General features: G+C 38.7%; 1 protein-coding gene across 1 annotated transcript; it reads left to right on the top strand.

Moving 5' to 3' along the window:
• The first annotated feature begins 2,104 nt into the window (after positions 1 to 2,104).
• LOC110442898 (monocarboxylate transporter 12-like) lies at positions 2,105 to 13,337 on the top strand. The gene is made up of 7 exons (XM_021486761.1): positions 2,105 to 2,239; positions 6,600 to 6,849; positions 7,223 to 7,366; positions 7,994 to 8,383; positions 9,191 to 9,460; positions 9,878 to 10,003; positions 11,096 to 13,337. The coding sequence occupies exons 1-7, from the start codon at positions 2,225 to 2,227 to the stop codon at positions 11,266 to 11,268; spliced, it is 1,368 nt and encodes a 455-aa protein (XP_021342436.1). The 5' UTR covers positions 2,105 to 2,224; the 3' UTR covers positions 11,269 to 13,337.
• Positions 13,338 to 20,438: the final 7,101 nt, after the last annotated feature.

The raw sequence follows: 20,438 nt of genomic DNA, 5'->3' as shown, positions 1-20,438 counted from the left end.
CCAGAGATCTTCCTAGAGTCTCAGAGATCTTCCTAGAGTCCCAGAGATCTTCCTAGAGTCTCAGAGATCTTCCTAGAGTTCCAGAGATCTTCCTAGAGTCCCAAAGATCTTCCTAGAGTCCTAGAGATCTTCCTAGAGTTCCAGAGATCTTCCTAGAGTTCCAGAGATCTTCATAGAGTCTCAGAGATCTTCCTAGAGTCCCAGAGATCTTCATAGAGTCTCAGAGATCTTCCTAGAGTCCCAGAGATCTTCCTAGAGTCTCAGAGATCTTCCTAGAGTCCCAGAGATCTTCCTAGAGTCTCAGAGATCTTCCTAGAGTCCCAGAGATCTTCCTAGAGTCCCAAAGATCTTCCTAGAGTCCCAGAGATCTTCCTAGAGTTCCAGAGATCTTCCTAGAGTCCCGGAGATCTTCCTAGAGTCCCAAAGATCTTCCTAGCGTCCCAGAGATCTTCCTAGAGTCCTAGAGATCTTTCTAGAGTCCCATAGATCTTCCTAGAGTTCCAGAGATCTTCCTAGAGTCCCAGAGATCCTCCTAGAGTCCCAGAGATCTTCCTAGAGTCCCAAAGATCTTCCTAGCGTCCCAGAGATCTTCCTAGAGTCCCAGAGACCTTCCTAGAGTCCCAGAGATCTTCCTAGAGTCCCAGAGATCTTCCTAGAGTCCCAAAGATCTTCCTTGCGTCCCCGAGATCTTCCTAGAGTCCTAGAGATCTTTCTAGAGTCACATAGATCTTCCTAGAGTTCCAGAGATCTTCCTAGAGTCCCAGAGATCTTCCTATAGTCCCAAAGATCTTCCTAGAGTCCCAGAGATCTTCCTACTATAAACCCAGAGATCTACCTGCTATAATCCAAGAGATCTTCCTAGAGGCCCAGAGATCTTCCTAGAGTCCCAAAGATCTTCCTAGCGTCCCAGAGATCTTCCTAGAGTCCCAGAGACCTTCCTAGAGTCCCAGAGATCTTCCTAGAGTCCCAGATGTCTTCCTACTTTAATCCCAGAGATCTTCCTATAGTCCCAAAGATCTTCCTATAATCCCAGAAAACTACCTGCTATAATCCAAGAGATCTTCCTAGAGGCCCAGAGATCTTCCTAGAGTCCCAAAGATCTTCCTAGAGTCCCGGAGATCTTCCTAGAGTCCCAAAGATCTTCCTAGAGTCCCAGAGATCTTCCTACTATAAACCCAGAGATCTACCTGCTATAATCCAAGAGATCGTCCTAGAGTCCCAGAGATCTTCCTATAGTCCCAAAGATCTTCCTAGAGTCCCAGAGATCTCCTAGAGTCCCAGATGTCTTCCTACTTTAATCCCAGAGATCTTCCTATAGTCCCAAAGATCTTCCTATAATCCCAGAGATCTACCTGCTATAATCCAAGAGATTTTCCTAGAGTCCCAGAGATCTTCCTATAGTCTCAAAGATCTTCCTTGAGTCCCAGAGATCTTTCTAGAGTCCCAGAGATCTTCCTACTAGAATCCCAGATATCTTCCTACTATAATCCCAGAGATCTTCCTAGAGTCCTAGAGATCTTCCTACTATAATCCCATAGATCTTCCTAGAGTCCCAGAGATCTTCCTATTGTCTCAAAGATCTTCCTAGAGTCTCAGAGATCTTCCTAGCGTCCCAGAGATTTTCCTAGAGTCCCAGAGACCTTCATAGAGCCCCAGAGATCTTCATAGAGTCCCAGAGATCTTCCTAGAGTCTCAGAGATCTTCCAGCTGTGATCACTAACATCGCTGATGTGACCATTAATTTCATCAAATAGTTTACACAAAAACAGGTTAGTCATAATACTTATCTGGTGTTAAAATTTCACTTCATAGACATATTTTTTTGGAATTGTTGTTCAATATAATTAATTGTTGAATCATTGTATTTGAATGAAGTCATCGCTATAGAATACACCCGTATAGAGAATATCAACATGCTATAATTATACACGTATAGTGTTCACCCTCCGAATGGTTCGTAGACGGTAATGTATTAATATCCTCACTGGCTTACATATATAAGCGTTCCAATGAACGCATCTAACACGATAAGTATGAACATGACAAGCCTACGGTTGACTTCACATTTTGATTCAAAATAAAAATCGCTTCCGGTGATTTTTATAACGACTCGACGTGCTCGAGTTCCATAGCGTAGAACGAGGACCTTTGGATATTAGCTTCCTCGAGGTGGTTTACAACACTGGAATTCTTTGAAATCTTGTCTTTTCGTAAAATCGCAAAGATGGAATCGAATCAGGTAATAGATATGTATCATTTTCCGTCTAGTACCTTTTTATGTTTATGGCGGTGAACTTGTGTGTTATTGGTGTGCATGTACATGTTTATATACACAGTGGTAATGTTGACATGTTTAACTCCAGCAGGCGTGTGAACTCGAGCATGATGTTATGTTACAACAAATAAAGCCAGTTAATGCTCTACAGCACAAACATTTTAGACAAAAATAAAACCGGTACACCTTCTTGCTGGTGATATTGAAACGATTTACATTGCTGCATCAATATATCATAATTGAAACCTAAGTATTTTAAAAGTTGTATATCATTTAACAGAATTTACTGTGATGGTGATAACGAGAAACCTCTGTTGCATGCAACAACAATGAAAAATAATTTCTACACATAGCATTTAATCTTAAGGATCCCCGTTCCAATTTCAAATCTATACCAGTGCATTTTCACTGGAAAGAAAACGGCTTCCCTGTAAGTAACTCAGATAGCTTTCCTGAGTCACAATAACCGTACTTTTTCACTGTATCTTTAGCTCACTTCAAACGTTTGGCCTTTTGTTTAGATGACAGCAAATCGGGGACCCATTGGGCACAAGGCTTCCTTAATTTCAAGCACATGTTCAGAATGTGATGTATACTGCATTCTGAAATGCCAAACAAGGACCATCATCAGTGATGCTGCAACACATTGCCAGTCTGGCCGTGTGTCGTCTTTGATATCAACTTTACCAATCTTGAATTTGTTTACCCACTAGAAAACAGTTTTCAATGTGACGGAGGAGGTGCCTTTTATACTACACAACTTTGCATGTATCTTTTGTTTGTGGTATATGTAAAGCATACCATGCTGTAATATAGGAGCGTATTTAATATATAGTCTCAACCTTCATTTAAGCATTGAAAGGTAGTCGCTAGTCACGAATGCATATCATTCACCAATTAATAACTTATTCAATTCTTATCAGACGATGTCAAAGATTTGCACATGCATTGTTCTTTAAATGCTTTTGCAGTCTGCCAAGGCGCTTAACTATTTCATTGTCAGTTCCTCCGGGAGCTGTGTGGTGTCAGAATTTATTGAATGGTCCCCGTCCCAACGGCACAGTTCATTACACAATTTCTTTGTTATAAAATACAACAGAAGGTGAATGAATGCAACTATATAGCCTTATGATATGGAATGGGGAGTAGCTAATCGGCAATATTTAGAACAAACATGGTTCGTAAAAACATCATTTTCCTACAAATATAATAGGGTTGCAAACAAAACCTTCAGCAACAAGTCGTTGCTCTTTACCAGCGATCCTGAGCTATTATATTATTTCATTATAAAAATTATGTCATAGTTTGAACGATTAGGCCATTTAATACAAAAAAGGAAAGTACTGGTGGGATAACATTGCGGTAATTTTAGAGTCGAACTGGTTTACATTTCGAACATTAACTTTTCTGACTTTGTTAGAGAGCATGATAATTATTTAGCGCCGTTATTTTTATTATTAATATCAGTACCCGTTTCATAGAAATCTAACTATGATACGTTGTTCGACCTAAATCGTTAAAAGACTTTTTACGGTAATATTGAACTTTGTCAAAATATCACTGTTACGCAGGGACGAAACATGATATATCAACAACAGAGTCTATAATAATATAAATATTGCCACAAGAAGCACTGGCCAATTATCTACCAGGATATCAAGTTTTATTTAAATTGTCACCAAAAAACATGATGAAAAAAATTAATGTGGAATCCAATTGGAAAATGACGTAACATGAACGACTCATGGCACGTCAATATATAATCTGAGTGATAATTCTTTAGTTTTGACATATATTCCTTGTTTGTTGTGCATGTTGTATGTTTCTGCTGCCTTAGAACATTTTTGTTTTAAATCTTTGTAAGTATATATGCGATATTTGTCGGTCATGCTGTATTAAGAACAGTTTTTGTATTATTTATTTTCACGTAAGGATACATACATTTCTGTTTGTTCAACTTTGATTATAATCATTTTGGAGAAATTACATCGTGCGTTAGAATTTTCCGAAACTAACGTCCCAGCTCTTTTAATCAAGGGCCCAGATATGCACGGTAGCTCTAGGTAAGAGTCATTACATGCATATACATATCTTGTCATTTTTTTGCTTTCTTCGCCTCCATATTGGATGAATAAAAGTACTGGTCTGTCTAAATATGTTCATGAACAAACATAATTGTCCATACATTAACGTATTTTGCATTATAAACAGCATGATTATACCACTCACTCTTTCACAAATATGGCCTTAACCATGAGAATCTATTATTAGATTTCATAGTGGTTTCGTATGCTCTACGTGACTCGGTCACTACTCTGGTTAATTCCTATCTGCCTCAAAACAACATTTCATATTTGTGTATATTTCTTCGTTATTACGTAATATTGCATTATTTCATGGCTTATATAAGCTTCTGATGAATTGACTGGTAATGTGATGTTGACTTCTAGGTCATGAATTCTGCCGAAGTTTTAAATTATCTTAATTATATAACCAAACCAGTCAACCGAAATGTAGATATGATTATACATGAATATTTGCTGCAAAACATTACAGTAAAAACAATATCAACTGTTGACCTGCTTTACCTATATACAGTCAACACAGACTTGAATTTTAACTTGTCATCTTAACTTGATTTTTAAGCGAATGCTTTCCGTGTTTATTATAAAACATTATTATTGAACGCTTGTTTTATATTTAGACGTTGACACAGACTGTCAGCGCCACTGATCTCATTTATCATTCATTGATTAAATACCGTCAGCCTCTGCTAAACATGTTGCCTGTAATCAGGATGACATATAATTGGTTGATAATGGCGTAGTTTCTTCTCTTTTTGCAGAAAATCACCTTTGCTTTTTATTGCCACTGCTATTTCATAACATCATTGCCATTACAATAAATGGATGTTCACCTGAAATGCCAAGCCATTCACGACATTTATGGTCCTGTCTGACTGTTGTGTAATATCTTTTTACAACAATGCATGTATGTGTAAGTTTACACACAGTGACCTCACTGCTGCCCACGGTAGGTGATGAATTTTACTCCATGATAATTTATTTTAGATTATTTGCAGAACCATGCGATAGTTATCAAGAGTCTGTAAATTATTCAAACTGTGGGTAGACTTTCGTGAACTACGCGGCTTTGGCATTGACAAAATTATGTGTTGATAACACAAACACATGTCTCTGACCTAATCTTTACAAGTTCGACGGTATATGTTTTGGACATTTAAGGTATAATGGATAACATAGAAACAGCAAGAAAGAAAGATGGTAATTGCTTCAGAAAAAACATGATTTACATGAAGACATTGAAAGGGTAAGTCTGCTTCATTGACGACATCTGCAGTCAGGTCGAAGTTTTAGCACGTCTTCATTGCGAGAAGAGGAGAAGTGGTAACAAAGCAAGAAAATACACTCATGATCATTAGATGATATCATGTTAGCGACCAAAAACTTGCCCATAGTCTTCAACCTTCATCTATCTAAACTATGTGTTAGTTTTCCCCCAGCAATTGACATCTATCACGGAGTTATAGTATTTGGAGAGGGCTCTTGAACACAGATTCACCTACGACATGCAAACACCGTAGGGTGGGGTAGTATGGATGTTACTATTAAGAAACGGAAAATTCACGACAATAAAATCAAGTAAATTGTCTTTTTATCTACAGCTTAGTAGTATCTGAATACAGAATCAACTGCGAAATGTTAACACGGTAGAGTGGGGAAGAGTGGATGTTACTATTATGAAACAGAAAGTTCACTACCGCAAAATCAAGTTAATCATCTCGCTTATCTTATATACAGCTTAGTAGTGAGTCAATTATATTGGTCATTGTAGATAAGAAATGCTTTTAGAAAGAAAATCATTGGTCTTGTTTTATTTAATTAGAAGTTTGATGAAAGAAAACCAACCTTTGTAAATCAGTATGCACCAAAACGTCAACAACAGCGAAAAGCTTCTGAAGAAAGAAGCACAACGACATGCTAATACAGAGTTGGTTCTGATTTCAATTACACTTTTACAAGATAAAATATACATTCAAAATAACGCAATTAAAACAATCATCTTAACTGAATGACAAATGTAATTAAAAAAATAAAGCAGAACTCAATGTACAAGGAAACTGAGTACTCGAGGTGAAGTTGCTTTCGTTTTGCATTTATACAGAAATACGTATACAATGGTAAAGACTACAGATGTAGGAAATGCAAAGCGTTCAGGTGACGTTAATGATGTGTCAAAACAATGGACAGACAATAAGAACGGCAATATAAACATTGAATCTTTGTTGTTTTTCTATTTTTAGGAATATTCAATGGTACAAACGGATCCAACAAAGGCAGATCCCTCTGATGACGCTATTAAGATGTCAAAATCGTTGGATGGAAGATGGGGATGGGTTGTAACACTCTCCTCCTTTATGCTCAACTTTTTGGTGGACGGTGTTTGCTACACGGTTGGTGTTTTCTTCCCGGTATTTCTGAAACATTTCGGTGGAAGTAAGGCAAAGACTATGTTACTGAGCTCTGTCATCAACGGATTGTCTTTCCTTTTTGGTATGGATTTTTTACTTTTTTTGTCCTGGTTCGAAAATCTCTAAATTTACTAGGAATAGAATTAACTGCTTAAAGTCCACACAGCATTTAGTCTTGAACTTAAATTGACTCTTATACGTAAACAAAATGAGCAAGTGTTTTTCTATTATAAAATCAAATTATACAAAGCTGATATGTCATGTTGATTTAGTGTATGATAAACACATGTCGTTCAAGCTACAAGTTCTGATCTCTACAAAATAATGACCACACTACACTCAACTGATTTCTCACTTGTGGTTTACCAATCAGTATTGTGACGTACACTGTGATAGTACTAATACATATGCGTAATGATTTTAAAAGCAGGTACATTATGGTTCTCTCTCCCTAGGTCCAGTGGCGGGAGCGTCCGTAAACCGATTTGATTGCAGGAAAGTGACAATTGTAGGGATTATCATAGCAAGCGGCGGTTTGTTCCTTTCTACCTTCTCTCCAAACCTTGACGTCATGATTCTGTTGTACAGTGTCGTCGGAGGTACTTTCCTATTCTTACAGTTACTACCCACCCGATTACTCTAATCCAGGTATGTGCAGTGTCTGCTGCGAATTCGAAATGAACTTTTTGTGTTAATTTGTTTTAAGCAAAGAAAACTTTTAAAACAACATTGTGTATATATTCCTGGCTTTGACGATATACATTAAGGGTAGAGTTTCTTTGGAACCTTTTCATAGGCAATGGCGTCTTTTTTATTTTTATTCACGATGATACTTATTTCTGGCTGCGGGATATTTTTTGTTCTTTTTTATTTTTTTATAACTACAACACATCAATCGTTATCATTTCCAGATATGTATGTGACTATAAAAAGTGAAATAGTATTTGGAAGAGTTTTCTCAATACATTTATTTGATAAAATGTTATGCAGTACCGTTAACCTTGGGTTTCCATTTTATATATTCTGACCTCTTACAACTTAAACTTGTTGAAAAGAACATGCTTTACATAAGACGCCGGCATCAATTACATTTTAGTTTTATATTAAAAGGACGTTAATTAAACGTTTAACGGATGAATCTAGTGCAAGTTTATCCGAATTATTAGAAATATAACTTTTCAAGGAGCCAAAAATATTTGAAATAAATATGTACCTGTATTTTACAGGTATCGGGTTTGGACTTGTGTACACACCCACCATCATCATAGTGAGTTACTACTTCGAAAAACGCCGAGCCCTTGCTACTGGGATCGCCACTTGTGGATCGGGTATCGGGGGATTTGTATTTGCTCCACTGTCTGTACTGCTTCTCGAGACGTACGGCTGGCGAGGATCGTTATGGATCATCACAGGCATCGTACTGAATGGAATCGTCTTTGCTTCATTCTACAGATCAGATTATCCGCCGAAAGTAAAAGATGACAACAAAACCAAATCTAATGATGAAATGACTATGAAAACAATGTGTTCATCCATAGGGAAGACATTCGACTGTTCAATATTGACGAGTCCTTCTTTTATAGTGTATTCCCTCTCATGTTTCCTTGTCTCAGTAGGTAAGACCATTAGTAACATTGCTTTGCCCCAGGTAATAACAAGTAGCAATACTGCGTTGTCTTGTTTACGTCATAATTACAAGTATCCATACTGTGTTGTTTTGTTTACATCATCATTAGAAGTATTGATACTGTGTTTGTTTTCATGCGTCATCATTACAAGTATATATACTGTGTTGTTTTGATTACATCATCATTACAAGTATTGATACTGTATTGTTTTTCATACGTCATCATTACAAGTATCCATACTGTGTTGTTTTGTTTACATCATCATTACAAGTATTGATACTGTATTGTTTTTCATACGTCATCATTACACGTATCTATACTGTATTGTGTTGTTTACGTCATCATTACAAGTATCTATACTGTGTTGTTTTGTTTATGTCATCATTACAAGTATCTATACTGTGTTGTTTTGCATACGTCATTATTATAGTATCTATACTTTGTTTTTTTAACGTTATTATTACAATTATTCGTTTTCTGATATTTTGTGATAACTTATAAGCTATATTAAACGCAAAACGCACTACATTGATGTTTTAGGAAAAAACGAATTAAATACTATGCCCTTGTGTTTTTTGTGCATTGCATGTTTGAAAACTGTCTTATCCAGTAGTCGTCGTTCCAAGCTTAAGTTTTCTCTGGATTAATGAGCCCATTATGCTGCCTACTTGTTTGTTTATACATAATTGATTTAAAGGTCTAGCAGTTACACATTTCAGTCGATTTACTGGAAACGAAGGAGGTTGATCCATGAAGATGTCACTTGGATTAATATTTGTATTTTGTTTGTTGCAGGTTTTTTTGTTCCGTTTAACTGTCTACCAGCACTAGCCAGTGATCTTGGTATATCGGCCGTACAGGGCGCCCTCCTAATATCCATCATAGGAATTTGTAACACCGTGTCAAATGTTGTGTCTGGTTTCATAATCGACCTTCCCTGTGTTGACAATATCCTCGCTAACAATATCGTTATTGTGACCGGAGGCGTTGCCACCATTTTTGTACCATATTGCCGTACGTTTGGATTGCTTGCTGTTTATTCGGTAGTGTTTGGTGTCATGATAGGTAGGTTATCGCTGATTAGTATATTTCCATATTACATTATTCTATCCCTTGATCGATGTTTATTTATAAAACCGATTATGTATAGGGGGAATTGAGAGGAGAGAAATGGTCAATTTGTATTTAATATGATGGACATTGTCATTGGTAACATTATTAACATTTAAGATTTTATGATAAATATAATTTCATAATATATAATGATAACTTGGTAGACCTTGGTTACCGGCAACATATGTCAAAGTCCTTTTGATCCTTTTTGTTCAGATAGTTCTTTATAACGCCAAAGTATTATCGGGGGGGGGGGGGGGGGGGGGGGGGGGGGGGAAGAGTGGCAGTATAACTAGGTTTTACGTATTGTATTACTTAGTACCGTGGCTAGTAGAACTGATAATCTGTTCAATATGTTTTATTTCACAGGGGCTTTTGAGGTATTAAATTCAATCATCATGGTGGAACTAAAAGGTATAGAGAGGCTGTCCAATGGGTTTGGACTGTTGAACATGTTTATCGGCTTTGCCAGTATAGTCGGCTCACCTATAGCAGGTATGTTACATACAGCTTGTTCGTTAATAGTTAACTCATCTTCTTCTTCTTCTTCTTCTTCCATTACAAGGATCAGAGCTCCAAGGTTGGAGTGCAATTGACCCTAGGAGGTGGCATTTCAAAGAATATATTTTTGTGAATTTTAGGTATTATATTAAAACTATGTACATAACGAGGATGTAAAATTAGTAAAGAGACTGGTGGTAACCTTTAAGTGAGGACTTGAAAGAAGGTAAATCCTCACTAAGAGCCAGTGACGTTGGTAATGAGTTCCAGGTGATAATAGTTCTTGGGGGGAAAAAGATACTGTAGGCGTCTTTAATCGTGGTCTTTAATGTTTTCCCTATGACTGGTTGTTCCTATGACATTGATGTCATTTTATTTTTCTTTGATATGTTGTTCCAGGTCATAGCGTTAGAAACATATTTTGAAGCCATTCTTTATCTAAGTTTTATATATCAATAATAAAATTTCAGTCCAAAAATAGTTTTACTCAAAAGTATAATATTTTTGCCACACTAAATACTGTGAAATTAGATATTTCCGTTGGGCCCAAATTTCGTGGTTTCCATGAACACTTCTATTTCCTGGGTACACGGAGAATTGCTTTATGTCAATAGTGTAATTACGTCGTGAACCTATGAATTCGTTGATAAAGATAGCCTATGCAAGAAATCAAAGGAAACCAATTTTATTTTTTAGAAAGGAAATTTGACTCTTTGATTTTGAAGGAAATTTCTACTTATTTTTGTTTTGGCCGTTCAATTATAGGTGAAATATATTTTAATCTGAAATCATTCTCAACTTCCCATAAATCCCCATACCGCAAATCAATAATAACAAAATCACCTTTATGCTATTAGAAGGTGGTAAATAGTAGGATAAATGATTACTGGTTAAGCATGCTACTCATATGTGGTATGTAGTAGTATATGCATAACGAATTGTTATTTTTATTCAGCCCGTGGTGAACTAATGTGCAACAGCAGTTATAAAGGTACTCTGTTGGGTTATATTGTTTTATTGAAACATGACCTTTGCTGATATGATTCCATGTAACATAAATTGTGAAAAATTGTGATTTAATTCTAGGATCCCTATCCGATGTTACCGGGAACTATGATGTAGCATTTTACTTTGCTGGAGGTGTGATAACTGTGGCTGGTATTATTTGTTTTCCACTTCGGAGAATCGTGACGTGGGAGAGTGAACGACACTCAAAACAGAGGAAATTCAAGGAGTCGGTACCTGCAGCGGATACTTGATGTAAAGCTTATGTAAAATGACACCTGTGAACTATCCATGTGGAAATACATTGGGGAAAAATATGTATTACAATGTAACTTGGCATTTAAGTAGAAAAGATTACGCATCTCATAAGCGAATGATATTTCTTTCTTTATCAACACAAGACTTCTTCAATTGAACTCAAGCTCAAATAAAGAGAATACCGAAGTGCTAACAAACCCATAATTTAAACTCATAATAGATAAAATAAGGGCAAACTGTGAACACAGATACGGTTTACAAGGAGATTCTTGAAAAGGACAAGGAAAATAAGACCAGGTTAATAGGGACAGTAAGTGTCTTCTGCTTCATCTGTGACATCCGCCATGTAAATCTAGGTCAAATTCAAGCAGTGTCACGTCCTCACATCGACAACTTGGGAAGTGACAACAAGGCATACATGAGCATGATAAAAACACATCGACCTTCATATCATACAAGCAAATTTAACGATAAGGACTTAAATCGCGTAAGATGTTGCCTAAGTGTCGACCCATTTCAGCAACCTCATCAATAAATCATGATATCGGTGATAAATCAGGTATAGCAACGTTCTGGTTCATTTTCCAATGTCTCAGCTATTCCATCAGATTGCCTTTTTCAAATGTATATTTGATTTCCATAAATATTATGGGTCATTTCAGTTATTATTTTGCATTTCGCCAAAAAACCCCTTCCTTCTTAATCTCTTTATAATTCCGAACAAATTTGGATTAAAATGAGAGTTTGTAAAAAACAAACGTGTTTTTGCATGTACTGCCCATTTTGTTTTAATTCAGTGTTTTTGTTTACATTAACGGGCTAGCTCATCGCCACGCCCCCTAACCCATAAAAGGCGATTGCCACATCCGGGTTCATATATCAGAGGTCAAAGCTCATTCGTCAGTTTAACTTGGCAGCTAAACATTTAGAAGAAAAAAAATTCAGAAGATCGCCATCTTTATTTATACAGTCACAGCAATTTAATTTGAATGTTCAACATCTTGTGCTTGTTGGTTTGTCGTTTATGCATCAGTTGGCTTACGAACGACTGGTTGGTAATTTTGATCGAACATTTTGTTATCTCCACGAAGAAATTTCGATCGGTGAAGCTTCCCATGCATCAAAACTGTGAGCCAGCAACAGGATCAACAAAAAACATGGCGGCGGTACGCACTCTACAGGAACCGTTCCCCCCAATGACGGCTGTGGAAGAAGCAAACAGACACGGAAAGTAGACTTTTTGCTTTAATTGTCCCTTGTATGTAAGTAACGTTATATCTGTAGTTTTTCGATTTGGCGATGGCGAATAAAACTGTGTTGGTTTGGGGGCATAGCCTCATACGACGTATGGGACAATATTGTGACGAAGACTTCCACCACCAATCTTGGTTTTCGCCAGGATTCGCACAGTATACAGATGGATGGCTACTCAGGCGGTACCATTGACACATTACGACGATATATGGGCAACATTCATTTATATCGACCCGACGTGATCTGTCTACAAATAGCTGGGAATGACCTTAGCCGTCCAGAACTTACCCCCGACGTTGTTTTTAAAAACTTTATTTCTTTGATAGAGCAGTTGTTCGCTGCCCCATTTGTGCAATATGTGGTAGTGTTTAAACTTTTCACGCGTCTGAGAACTCGTTCTCATAGAGGTGATGTAGACATTCATGTGTATAACCAGAGAGTAAAAGAGTTAAACAGCAGGCTTTGTTCCGCCCTCGACGGGAGTGTTTTGGTAAATTTTGGCGACATGACCGCATGGCAGATTTAACCCGACTGTAAGACTCGGATGGGGTAATTTGTTTGAAGAAATAATTGGATTTTTTCGAAATCATGTGTTACTCAGATCAAGAATCAGTAAAAGAAGTTTTTATCCAAAGGTTTCAGAATCTGAATAAAAAATTGCGGCCACTTCCTAAAAAGTGAGCCAATTTTTCGCCAATCACAAATGTTTTGGTGTTATTTTGTTGGAGAATTAATGAGACATTAAGCAAACAGAGCTTCACAGCATGGAGATAGTTATAATCACTTGACAGATACATGTATAATTATAAAGAAGGTATTGGGAGGAGGTCAAGAGACAGCACATGGACTTTTGCAGTAAAAGCAAAAATCAGGTCTTACGGGTTAGACGGTGAATTGTATAGCGCACTCGCCTTTCACCAAGACGGTCGGGGTTCGATTTCCCAATTGGACGTGAAAAGGTATAGGTGGCATAAAGGCCACATGCGAGCTAAAATCCGAACCAACAACAGTTGTTATTATAACTTGATTTATAATTGTTGTAAATTAAATAAAGTTTTTTAAAACAGTTTTGAGAAGTTGTTGTACAACCGTAAATCTTGGACCACATTCCACTCCTGTAGGATTGATAAAAATGATTGATAAAATACAGTTTTGATTTAAGATTTTGTATTATATCAGCTCAATAACACTGATATCTTTCACACTAAAATAGATATCAAAAATTGATTTATGCTACAGTGTGAAGATGTCACTTTTGGTTTCGACAAATCAGAACAGTACTGTACGTTTTATTAACTGCATTTAGATGTTCAGAATCGTGTAAAATAAGTGGTTACTTTACTACATCTTTACGGCCTGCATAACGATATCTACTTTAACTATATAAAATTCTAATCAGATATTAACATAAATAAAATGGCGTTGAGTCTTGTTGTCATGCCTAACGTCATAAAAATATGACGCGTAATATTATGCTACTAATTCCCACGCCTTTTTCATGCAGTAAAATGTTCGTCTAAGGTACTTTGAAAATGTGGATAGATAGAAAATTTAAAATATCATATTTACGAGCATGGTTGAATATGTCATTTTGAAAGACTTATGTGACAGACAACTCGGTCACAATGTGTATATTTATTCGTATGAACCAGAAACAGGTGTCTACCAGACATCACCGTTACAACATGTTTATTTTTATATATAACAATTCGGAAACCTGTATACGCAACTTGTAGCGTGCGGGTCTGGAAGTCTTTGATATTATTTATAAGATCAGCAAATGTCGGTTAAATGTAACCAGTTGACAAAGCAAGCCCATGTGAAAGGGTGTTATTTTCACAATCGTTCCGCGCCAAGTTGTCCTATCGGAATGGTTTTTACAGTACACGTTTAAGTGTGAAGCAACACTATTTGTTTGTTAAATAGCTTTATCACGTTTTACGGCTACTATGTAAAGAAAAACGTATTTTGTATGTGCCTATGATTACATTACAACTGCTCGCTTATGTTATTTCTAGTTTATCATATGGTATATGATTAACAATGATAAAAACTACATGAAAACGACAAAAGCAAAGACTAAAATACATAATTAACTCCCAAGTTTACAGTTTGCAATTAATGTAGATGTTGAGCTTATAATCAATATAGTTTAAATATAGTTCAAAATGTAGCTCTAAACTAAAAGAAAACTGAAGGATTGGTTTGGTTTGGGTTAGTGTTGTTTAACGTCCTATCAACGGCTATGGTCATTTAAGGACGGCCTCCCCTGTGTGCAAGATGCATGCGTGAAGTGTATGTGTGTTTTGGGAGGCTGCGATATGTTCGTGTTTGTCGCCTTGTGATAGCGCGGAACTGATGCTGGCTTTATAGTGCTATCTCACTGAAACATACTGCCGAAGACACCCAGCAGGACACTCCCAACCGGTCACATTATACTGTTAACGGGCGAACCAGTCGTCTCCAAACCAAATTGCTGAGCGTTAAGCAGGAGTAGAAACTACCATTTTTACAGACTGTGGTATGTCTCGACCAGGGGACAGAACCCAAAGTCTTCCTCACAGGGGCGAACTCTCAACTAAAGGCCAAAAGTGAGGCATTGTCAAGGGAGACATTAGGAAGAAGAAAGTTGTTTAGAATTTACGATCATGCAATGGGGGCAGCAGGTACAATTATTACGCCCTATCTGCAAGAGAAACTGAAGCAGATAAAAAGATTGTCAATCAACACATAAAAAAGTAGGAAGTCACTTGGAGGATTTCGGGACAAAGTCCATAGGAAGCTGCAGGATAACCCTATCATGTCATAACGAAGAGAGGGTTACTGCTACAATCCCCAATATTGGTAGCATCGAGACATAAGTAAAACTACTTCAATGCATATCAGGCTACACAAACATGCGTAATATAAGATACAAAAAGCTCCTCCCCTCAAATACAGCTGTATTATTCTTATTTCGGGTTTATTTGTGTATTGCACAATGAAAAACATTTCTTAATTTTAAAAAGAAAAAACAATCTTAAAAACTCAAACTTTGAGAGCAGCTCTTCATGAATTATAATTAGAACACAATACATCTCCAGCATACACGCAGACATACACACATAGGAAGATATTAGCCAGGTGGCATAGGACTAGTAGTTAGCGCCTGATAAGGCAGCTCCTGCGAATTCCTCAAAAATGTATATCCTTATTGTATTAATTGTATATCTATGTACTGTAAAGCGCTTATGTTAGCTAGATAGGGCGCTATATCAAATGTTGTATATTATTATTACTATTATTATTATCATGAAAAAGAAACTAACGAATAAAACTTTCTCGAATGAAATTAAACTATCTAAAATATCACCAAGGAATATGTCATGATTATTCACAGTATTTAGTGACCGGGCGGAATGCTGATCTTGGTGCCTTTGGCATGGTGTTTCAGTGAGGTAGCACTATAAATTAAAGTCGGCATCAGATCCGCGCTATCATACACGCATGGCGTAATGTCATTGCATAACCTTAGCTGTTCATAGGTCGTTAAATCCTGTAAAACCAACCAACCGACAGATGGGTTATGTTAACAAAACCAAAGAACCTGAATAATTTACGCGGTCCACTTGTCTGTATACAGTGTATTACGCGGTCCACTTGTCTGTATACAGTGTATTACGCGGTCCACTTGTCTGTATACAGCGATTACGCGGTCCACTTGTCTGTATACAGTATATTACACGGTCCACTTGTCTGTATACAGTTTATTACGCGGTCCACTTGTCTGTATACAGTGTATTACGCGGTCCACTTGTCCGTATACAGTGTATGACGCGGTCCACTTGTCCGTATACAGTGTATGACGCGGTCCACTTGTCCGTATACTGTGTATGACGCGTTCCACTTGTCTGTATACTGTGTATTAGGCGGTCCACTTGTCTGTATACAGTGTATTACGCGGTCCGCTTGTCTGTATACAGTGTATTACGCGGTCCACTCGTCTGTATACAGTGTATTACGCGGTCCACTTGTCTATATACAGTGTATTACGCGGTCCACTTGTCTGTATAGTCTGTATACAGTGTATTACGCGGTCCACTTGTCGGTATACAGTGTATTACGCGGTCCACTTGTCTGTATATAGTGTATTACGCGGTCCACTTGTCTGTATACAGTTGATTACGCGGTCCACTTGTCTGTATACAGTGTATGACGCGGTCCACTTGTCCGTATACAGTGTATTACGCGGTCCACTTGTCCGTATACTGTGTATTACGCGGTCCACTTGTCTGTATACAGTTGATTACGCGGTCCACTTGTCTGTATACAGTGTATGACGCAGTCCACTTGTCTGTATACAGTGTATTACGCGGTCACTTGTCCGTATACAGTGTATTACACGGTCCACTTGTCTGTATACAGTGTATTACGCGGCCCACTTGTCTGTATACAGTGTATTACGCGGTCCGCTTGTCTGTATACAGTGTATTACGCGGTCCACTCGTCTGTATACAGTGTATGACGCAGTCCCCTTGTCTGTATACAGTGTATTACGCGGTCCACTTGTCCTTATACAGTGTATTACACGGTCCACTTGTCTGTATACAGTTTATTACGCGGTCCACTTGTCTGTATACAGCGATTAAGCGGTCCACTTGTCTGTATACAGTATATTACACGGTCCAGTTGTCTGTATACAGTTTATTACGCGGTCCACTTGTCTGTATACAGTGTATGACGCGTTTTACTTGTCTGTATACAGTGTATTACGCGGTCCACTGGTCTGTATACAGTGTATTACGCGGTCCACTTGTCCGTATACTGTGTATTACGCGGTCCACTTGTCTGTATACAGTTGATTACGCGGTCCACTTGTCTGTATACAGTGTATGACGCAGTCCACTTGTCTGTATACAGTGTATTACGCGGTTCACTTGTCTGTATACAGTGTATTACGCGGTCCACTTGTCTATATACAGTGTATTACGCGGTCCACTTGTCTGTATGCAGTGTATGCCGCGGTCCACTTGTCCGTATACAGTGTATTACGCGGTCCGCTTGTCTGTATACAGTGTATTACGCGGTCCACTGGTCTGTATACAGTGTATTACGCGGTCCACTTGTCTATATACAGTGTATTACGCGGTCCACTTGTCTGTATACTGTGTATTACGCGGTCCTCTTGTCTGTATACAGTGTATTACGCGGTCCACTGGTCTGTATACAGTGTATTACGCGGTCCACTTGTCTATATACAGTGTATTACGCGGTCCACTTGTCTGTATCCAGTGTATTACGCGGTCCACTTGTCTGTATACACTTGTCCGTATACAGTGTATGACGCGGTCCACTTGTCCGTATACTGTGTATGACGCGTTCCACTTGTCTGTATACTGTGTATTACGCGGTCCACTTGTCTGTATACAGTTGATTACGCGGTCCACTTGTCTGTATACAGTGTATTCCGCGGTCAACTTGTCTGTATACAGTATATTACGCGGTCCACTTGTCTGTATACAGTGTATTCCGCGGTCCACTTGTCTGTATACAGTATATTACGCGGTCCACTTGTCTGTATACAGTGTATTCCGCGGTCAACTTGTCTGTATACAGTATATTACGCGGTCCACTTGTCTGAATACAGCGATTACGCGGTCCACTTGTCTGTATACTGTGTATTACGCGGTCCACTTGTCTGTATACAGTTGATTACGCGGTCCACTTGTCTGTATACAGTGTATTCCGCGGTCAACTTGTCTGTATACAGTATATTACGCGGTCCACTTGTCTGTATACAGTGTATGACGCAGTCCACTTGTCTGTATACAGTGTATTACGCGGTCCCCTTGTCTGTATACAGTGTATTACGCGGTCCACTTGTCTGTATACAGTATATTACGCGGTCCACTTGTCTGTATACAGCGATTACGCGGTCCACTTGTCTGTATACTGTGTATTACGCGGTCCACTTGTCTGTATACAGTTGATTACGCGGTCCACTTGTCTGTATACAGTATATTACGCGGTCCACTTGTCTGTATACAGCGATCACGCGGTCCACTTGTCTGTATACTGTGTATGACGCGGTCCACTTGTCCGTATACAGTGTATTACGCGGGCCACTTGTCCGTATACTGTGTATTACGCGGTCCACTTGTCTGTATACTGTATATTACGCGGTCCACTTGTCTGTATACAGTTGATTACGCGGTCCACTTGTCTGTATACAGTATATTACGCGGTCCACTTGTCCGTATACAGTGTATTACGCGGTCCACTTGTCTTTATACAGTGTATTACGCGGTCCACTTGTCTATATACAGTGTATTACGCGGTCCACTTGTCTATATACAGTGTATTACGCGGTCCACTTGTCTGTATACAGTGTATGACGCGGTCCACTTGTCCGTATACAGTGTATGACGCGGTCCACTTGTCTGTATACGGTGTATTACGCGGTCCACTTGTCTGTATACAGTTGATTACGCGGTCCACTTGTCTGTATACAGTATATAGTGTATTACGCGGTCCACTTGTCTGTATACAGTTGATTACGCGGTCCACTTGTCTGTATACAGCGATTCCGCGGTCCACTTGTCTGTATACTGTGTATTACGCGGTCCTCTTGTCTGTATACAGTGTATTACGCTGTCCACTTGTCTGTATACAGTGTATTACGCGTTCCACTTGTCGGTATACAGTTATTACGCGGTCCACTTGTCTGTATACAGTATATAGTGTATTACGCGGTCCACTTGTCTGTATACAGTTGATTACGCGGTCCACTTGTCTGTATACAGTATATTACGCGGTCCACTTGTCTGTATACAGTTGATTACGCGGTCCACTTGTCTGTATACAGTTGATTACGCGGTCCACTTGTCTGTATACAGTATATTACGCGGTCCCCTTGTCTGTATACAGTGTATTACGCGGTCCCCTTGTCTGTATACAGTGTATTACGCGGTCCACTTGGCTGTATACAGTGTATTACGCGGTCCACTTGTCTTTATACAGTGTATTACGCGGTCCACTTGTCTTTATACAGTGTATTACGCGGTCCACTTGTCTTTATACAGTGTATTACGCGGTCCACTTGTCCGTATACTGTGTATTACGCGGTCCACTTGTCCGTATACTGTGTATGACGCGGTCCCCTTGTCTGTATACAGTGTATTACGCGGTCCCCTTGTCTGTATACAGTGTATTACGCGGTCCACCTGGCTGTATACTATATATTACGAGGTCCACTTGTCTGTATACAGTGTATTACGCGTTCCACTTGTCTGTATACAGTGTATTACGCGTTCCACTTGTCTGTATACAGTGTATTACGCGTTCCACTTGTCTGTATACAGTGTATTACGCGTTCCACTTGTCGGTATACAGTTATTACGCGGTCCACTTGTCTGTATACAGTATATTACGCGGTCCACTTGTCCGTATACAGTGTATCACGCGGTCCACTTGTCCGTATACTGTGTATTACGCGGTCCACTTGTCTGTATACACTTGTCCGTATACAGTGTATGACGCGGTCCACTTGTCCGTATACTGTGTATGACGCGGTCCACTTGTCTGTATACTGTGTATTACGCGGTCCACTTGTCTGTATACAGTGTATTACGCGGTCCACTTTTCTGTATACAGTGTATTACGCGGTCCACTTGTCTGTATACGGTGTATTACGCGGTCCACTTGTCTGTATACAATGTATTACACGGTCCACTTGTCTGTATACAGTGTATTACGCGGTCCACTTGTCTGTATGCAGTGTATTACGCGGTCCATTTGTCTGTATACAGTGTATTACGCGGTCCACTTGTCTGTATACAGTGTATTACGCGGTCCACTTGTCTGTATACAGTGTATTACGCGGTCCACTTGTCTGTATACAATGTATTACACGGTCCACTTGTCTGTATACTGT

The sequence above is a fragment of the Mizuhopecten yessoensis genome, unplaced genomic scaffold, assembly GCF_002113885.1.
Source record: "Mizuhopecten yessoensis strain PY_sf001 unplaced genomic scaffold, ASM211388v2 scaffold716309, whole genome shotgun sequence".
Taxonomy (NCBI): Eukaryota; Metazoa; Mollusca; class Bivalvia; order Pectinida; family Pectinidae; genus Mizuhopecten; species Mizuhopecten yessoensis.
Note: the sequence above shows the minus strand (reverse complement) of the source record. Positions and strands in the feature narration are given on the sequence as shown.

Excerpts from the sequence above, each read along its gene's own strand:
- LOC110442898 (XM_021486761.1), top strand. Across the intron at positions 6,850-7,222 it reads CGGATTGTCTTTCCTTTTTG|GTCCAGTGGCGGGAGCGTCC; the intron begins GTATGGATTTTT and ends CTCTCTCCCTAG. Across the intron at positions 8,384-9,190 it reads ATGTTTCCTTGTCTCAGTAG|GTTTTTTTGTTCCGTTTAAC; the intron begins GTAAGACCATTA and ends TGTTTGTTGCAG.